The sequence below is a fragment of the Podarcis liolepis genome, assembly GCF_965112155.1.
Source record: "Podarcis liolepis genome assembly, chromosome: 3".
NCBI lineage: Eukaryota > Metazoa > Chordata > Lepidosauria > Squamata > Lacertidae > Podarcis > Podarcis liolepis.
Genome location: NC_139557.1, coordinates 75884206 through 75890818, shown reverse-complemented (window position 1 = coordinate 75890818; position 6613 = coordinate 75884206). Strand labels below are relative to the sequence as shown.

Genomic DNA, 6613 nt, shown 5'->3' with positions numbered 1-6613 from the left:
GTGGACCAGAGCATGCCCAGCACTTCTGTCTTCCACTGCCTCCCGCAGTTTGGTCAAAATTTAGACTATACATCCTATTAAATCATTCTTTTGGGTGACTGTGTGAAATTTAAACCGGTGCAGGGAACAGGCTAAAATTATGCTACAGTGCATACAATGTGTGGCAGATGTATGTGTGATAGTCAACTAAATTTTACTCAGAGTAGACCAAATGAAATAAACAAGTCATGTTCAGTAATTGGGGTCTACTCTGAGTAAATCTTAGTTGAGCAGCACCCTGTGTTGCCACTTTTGCCTTCTGGCAACTGGTTCTTCACTGAAATCAGCTGTATTTCTTCTGGATATATCCAATAATTCTCAGTTATAGAAAAGGATTTTGTTTTCTGTTGGGTTCCTAAAAGGAAGTGATTCAATTATTTAGAACCCACAAAAATAATCGGGAACAAAGAACTTGCACCATCAACAACATACAAAAAAAGTGGTCACTGCTCTTTACTGAGGTAAGTTAACACAGCAACTAAAGCCTTTTCAGGCAATGAGCTGAATCTGTACTTAATGCTTCAATCATGGTTCTTAATGTTGGAAAGTATTCCGATACCAGTGGGAGACTCTTGTAAGAAGGCGAAATGCTGGAAAAGGAAAATGCAAATATTAATAGAAACATAGTCCATTACTTAAGTTTGAAATAAACCTGATATTTTGTATTTTTGCTTAAGCACTCCAAAAATGCTAATTTAACTCAACTGGAACTTTATTGCTCAAGTTTTGGGGCAAGTGACTACCTATGCATTTTGTCTTCAAAATGTTCTAGCATTAAAATACCAAGTTTCACAATGGTATGGTTCATTATTTCAGACATTTAACACCATATATTGTAGAAGAACTGTTAAGTAGATTGCGATGATAACTATCAATGAAGGAAGCTAATTATCACCATGGTTCTAATCCAGAAAACCACAAAGAAATTTAATGTATTAGGTTATTTTTCCCTTCCGCTAGAGAGTAAAATGCCACACATGCAGACCTCTATGGTGTGCCAAATTCAAACAGTTCTTTCTAGTTTGGGTCTATTGCTTCATGTAACTTTAGTACTACTTAAATTTATAATAGGAACCAGGCCTTTTAAGTTTAACAAGAACTATATTGTTATCACAAAGTATATTTGAGTAGTGTCACAAGCAGCAGCCATAGATATATGGGCAGAGGGTGAAATGCAATAGCTGCCATAAGTTGGAATTTGTGAAAGCACTCTTCTGTTAACTCAACTTTTCAAAGTAACAAAGACTGCCTTTCTGAGGAAAGCTGGGACTTTTTTTTTAGGACATGCAAAACCTTGAGCCAACATTAACAATTTTACCTTTTCAGATTCAGCCAATCTTTTGCCACTTTACTGAAGGCCTCTGATCCAGCTGCTGTCATAGCTTCAAAATCAATCAGCTGGAACACACATTAAATATAAACAACTAAATGCAAAAATAAGTGCACTGTCAGAACATACCCTCACATTTAGCACCATCGAAAAGGTATTTGTAATGGAAGTTGGAAGACGAGAAGAGCTGAACTGTATTGCTTTGGATTTGTTTGCTTTAAATATGCTATTTTAGCAGTTGTGGTATAACAATGAAAGGCTGAAGTGGCTAGTATGATTTCAAGGGGGGGGGGGAGAGATTTAAAATTTAAAGAAAACCATCATCACAAGAGACTAGATGAGTGCGGTATAAATAATAAAGTATTATTATTATTGATGATGATGCTTCCTGTTGCAAGACACAAAGTTCCAAACTATTTTGAAGCAAAAAATGTGAAAAACTTCATTTGATCATAAAGAGAAGCTACTATTGTCCTAATCGCATAGAAACTATCATCTCATTTACAACACACGCCATCACTTCTAGCATCTGCCAAGAACAATAACAGGAACATTACCTAATGATAGTTAAATCTAGGAAATAGATTTACTAGGAAGCAAGTTCCACTGGGTGATATATCCAACACTGCACAAGAGGAAGTTCACTCATGCAATGGAAGTTCTTTTCCTATTCCCCACCCCACTGCCAAATGCAAATTTCCAGTTACAGTAGTTCTAGATGGTACCCTAACCCTCCAGAGCAGGTCAGGGGGAAAGGGTAGGGTGAAGAACTTCTGCAAATGGTGCTCATTCCATTTGCAGGTAGACAACACTGGACATCACCTTCTGAGATTAGGATTGCTGCTTTATTTAATTATTTTGCTACACCAACAGTTTGCAGTCCATAGGGCTACTTCTCACATTGAAACAAGAATGCTCTCTCACACATCTCACTTCTTTTTCAAAATAACATGTCTTTATCTTTTGAGAAGTTGCAGGTATTCACAAACTGCTTCTTGAACATCTGCATTACTTCATACCTAGCCCCACATTATGCTTTAAATAACTTTTTGGACACAGGTTATTCAGAGTGTACCTTTCCTTTTGGAATCTTTCCTGATACTTCTTTTCCACTTGCCATTAGAGCTCCCATGACTATTGAATAAGCCACCACACTGAGAAACAAACAAAAACAGAAGAAATAAAATGCACACAAAGCATTCCATGGAAACACAAGAACATATTTTACTGCTTTTAAAGGTTAAGAGATTCTCCATTTTCATAAATATTTAAAATCAATGCAATGTACTTGTGACCTGGCTGTATTAATTTCAATATTGCTATATCGAGCTTAATAGTGCAATCCTGTACAGAAGTAAGCTGCATTGAGTGCAACAGGAGTTACTTTCAAGTGTATTTTTAAAAAACTGCAGAGTGTAAGACAAGTTTTAAAGTTTTAACATGTCAAATACAAAATGAGAAATACATCTACCACAAAATGGAGAAAATGTTCTCTCATTAAAGATGCACACAAGAATAATATGACTGCCAACATTTATGTAAAAGTGTTTAGGACTTGGGGCAGGAGAAAGAAGAACTGGTAAGGTAAGATCTCATATCACTATGCACAATGTAATCTTTATGGATACAGTTATTACATAAGAAGAAAGATACTAACCTGGACCCTCTGGACAGAGGCATTAAGTTATAGAAATAATATACGAGAGACAGGATTAGACTGCACACAGCATCCGACTCCTAAGAAAAATAAAACCATGTATTTAACATGAAAAATCAAAATAGCAACAGAGAACTGCATGCACCAAGCAAATTAAATTAAATGAATGGAATTTATGGAAATAAACTGTTTTCATTCTGCAATATGCAGTATTTTATTATCTGTATAATTCTTTATTAAGTTGGTAGTTGTAGCATGACAAGAGGCAGCATTCAAGCAGGAAAAGGTGTATAAAGGACAGTAAGCCATATAGACATGTTTCATTTGCTAAGGCCTTCTAAGCTTTGTATATAATGTGGTTGTTTCTCAAGCCGTGCTAAAAAACATTTTTTTAATCTGCCATGTTAATTTTGGGGGCGGGTGTGTGTGTCAGATTGTGAGTTACCCTGAATAGTAATGGAACAGAAAGGACAGATAAGAGATTTTAAAAACGGGTTGGATCCAGAGCTCCTGTGAGCAGAATTCCTGCTGGAAGAAGGTAGGGTGGGGATCAGATTTTAGCCAATAGCTCTTGGGAGGACAAGGCATCGTTGTGTGGGAGGTGGCATTTGGGGGTAATGAGAGAAAAGAGCCTCCCTTTTCCTTCCGAGGGAGCTTCTGTTGTATCTCAGTGCGTTCCACAAATGGAAAAAGGCTGTTCACAGAAAGGACACTCTGGATCCAGCCCAACAAAAATAAATTTTAAAATGTTTAAACAATGCATTGCATTTAACCATAAATAGGAGTAATCTCTTAAATATTTTATAGTGATGGCATGTGTTTTAACTAATACTTTGTGTTGGACTGGTGCCTGGAAGCAGTAATGGGCTGGATGAGGGCCAATAAACTGAGGCTGAATCCTGACAAGACACAGGTCCTATGGGTAGGTTGGTTCTCAGGTCTGAGAATTGGCTGGACATATAGCTTTAGATGCATAGTCTGGGGTTGTGCTTGACCCAGCGCTCACTTGAGGCTCAGGTGACTTCAGTGGTGTGCTTGGACTAACATATATACATAATTTTATTTGCTTGCCATCTTTCCAGAGTTAAAACTATGCTCAATGTGGCTTACAACATGAAAAAATACATAATGATGAACATAACAAAAATAGTCATAAACAAAAAATTAAAAAGTAAACAACCAAATTGAAACAATTTCCACATAAACAACATCCATAACAACATCTTAAATAAAGATACAAAAAATTAACAACAATAACAGAAACAACAACCCCCCACCCACCCATTGTGTCCAGTTTGGCTCTAAGAAAGTTGGTCTAAAAACACTGACATGTGAAAATCAAGGGCAACATCTTACATGATGTTGCCCTTGAAGGGGATACAAAAGCTATAACTGGAGCAGAACGTGGCTGACAGAATGTGAACTGGTACGGTTTGTTGAAACATTTTGAAAAGCTGCCTATATGCTTCTGAGACAAAATTCAAGGTGCTGATGTTGACATGCCAAGCCTATGATGATGATGATGATGATGATGATGATGGTGATGATGACAATTTCCATACCACCCTTCAACCAGTGATCACAGGTTGGTTCACAAATGCCTTGGGATGCAAATATTGGAAGAAACATCTCTCTGTGTATCAGCCTGCCTGTGCTCTTAGACCTTTTGGGCTCATGATACTAAAAACTACCGTATTTTTTGCACCATAACACTCACTTTTTTCCTCCTAAAAAGTAAGGGGAAATGTCTGTGCGTGTTATGGAGGGAATGCCTATGGGTGGCATGCCTACGGATTTTCCTCCTCTAAAAACTATGTGCGTGTTATGGTCGGGTGCATGCTATAGAGCGAAAAATACAGTAATTACATAATGGAAGATCTTACCCCAGATTCTGCAGATGAAACAAGTAGTTTTCCTTTGGTAGTTAAGTCTTTATAAAGAGCATCTATTTCTGCATGATAGAGTTGTGTTCTTTCTTCTGTTGTCTGCGTTTCAACTGAAAATAGTATGTTCCCAATCCTGAAAATATATGTCTACATCAGAGGCATGTTTTAAAATAAACACATACATTCAACAACACATACATAAACAAACAAACACATACAAATGCCTACAGATTATATATGATTGGTTATGTTGCTCTAAAATGTATTTCAATAATTTCCAGTTGAATATAGAAATGAGTGCAATGTTACTTTGGCTTTTGACCAAATATCAAAACTGAAAAAGCAACATAAAAAGAAAAAGCAGATTTTTGTTAATTAGTTGGTAATATTTTTAATCTTTTTTTAAACACACACTCGCACAAATATGGCGAGATGATTATGAATGGGCAGAAGCAGGACCTGGTGGAACGTACCCTTTAGCTACTACATTGCCTATATAAAAATTTAGTGAGTATCCCTGAAAAGGAAAAATACAGAATATTGCTTTGATCCCCCCCCCCCTTTTTCACAGAAGAAGAGTTGTTATAATAGTATATTAATTGGGGAGCATAAGCAGCAAGAACAAGGGTGGGTAACATGTGCCATCCAAACTGTATACCTGAGAAGCTTCCAATATGGATAAGGATAAAACTATAATAAGAGTATACAACTTACAAGCTGTTAGGACATGTTTGCATGGATTATATGGGTGTAAATATATTAATTTAATACCACATTGAAGCACATAAAATGCAGCTTTGCTGACAAAGTTTACTACAGAAGGAAAACCAAGCATATTTGAAATCTGCCTAACCTTTGACTGCTATAACACTGTCTTCAATTTATTTTTTTTAAAAAAAATTAAAATAAAGACTAGTAAGCTTTTGCCTGTAGTTTACATGATATAAAATAGAAACTTAGCTTACTTATCTCCTGTTATGGTGATAGTAAATCCATCATACTCTTTTCCTGGATCTTTGAGGCTTGGGACTTTGGTGTTGACCGTGAATCCATCTCTTGTTTTACTGTGGAGCTGCTTTCAAACAAATATCAAAAAGTGGATTTTGTTTGTTTGTTCCATATTACAGTTAAGACAATTTCAGCTTTCCTTTATACTACATAACTAGATAAAGGGACCCCTGACCATTGGGTCCAGTCGCAGACACCTCTGGGGTTGCGGCGCTCATCTCGCTTTATTGGCCGAGAGAGCTTCCAGGTCATGTGGCCAAAACTATGGCAAGGTTTCTTTCCCATTAAAGTTTACATCTCACATGCATTTCTCTCTCTCACTGCTAAAAGAATTTCACCTATCGCACTCAGGGGGGCTCCTGAAAGTAAGGAAGGTTTGCTATTTGTGGACTATGGCCTCCCTAAACATATGCAAATATATTAGAGCTCTTTTTAGGCATACCACACAACAGAGATGTGCTAAAAACATAGAAGAGATAATAGTTTGCCCTAGTTGTTGATACTTGGGCTATTTCATATTTTCCTGTTCAAATATCAGATGCATGTTGACATTCTTCTTCCGACATGGAAGTCAGGACCTGCACAGGAAAACCATTTTGTCAACAGTCTTTAGAGAATTATTGAATTATTCAGCTAACTGCTTTCAACTAATAGAAAACAGCACCCTCAAGGTTATACATTCAATCTCAGAGG

At 36.8% G+C, this 6613-nt stretch overlaps 1 protein-coding gene across 4 annotated transcripts in view; it reads right to left on the bottom strand.

Moving 5' to 3' along the window:
• Positions 1-468: 468 nt before the first annotated feature.
• Positions 469-6613, bottom strand: part of TTC13 (tetratricopeptide repeat domain 13) — a gene marked incomplete at its 5' end in the record, with an annotated part of 29078 nt that continues 22933 nt past the window's right edge. For 3 of the 4 annotated variants that reach the window (XM_083496684.1, XM_083496686.1, XM_083496687.1), the window contains 6 exons: positions 469-629; positions 1358-1437; positions 2445-2523; positions 3027-3106; positions 4910-5045; positions 5878-5987. In XM_083496684.1, the coding sequence (XP_083352810.1) occupies positions 518-629; positions 1358-1437; positions 2445-2523; positions 3027-3106; positions 4910-5045; positions 5878-5987 (597 nt within the window). In that variant the 3' untranslated portion in view covers positions 469-517. The remainder of the gene's footprint in view (positions 630-1357; positions 1438-2444; positions 2524-3026; positions 3107-4909; positions 5046-5877; positions 5988-6613) is intronic. The other variant, XM_083496685.1, reaches the window with a different exon arrangement.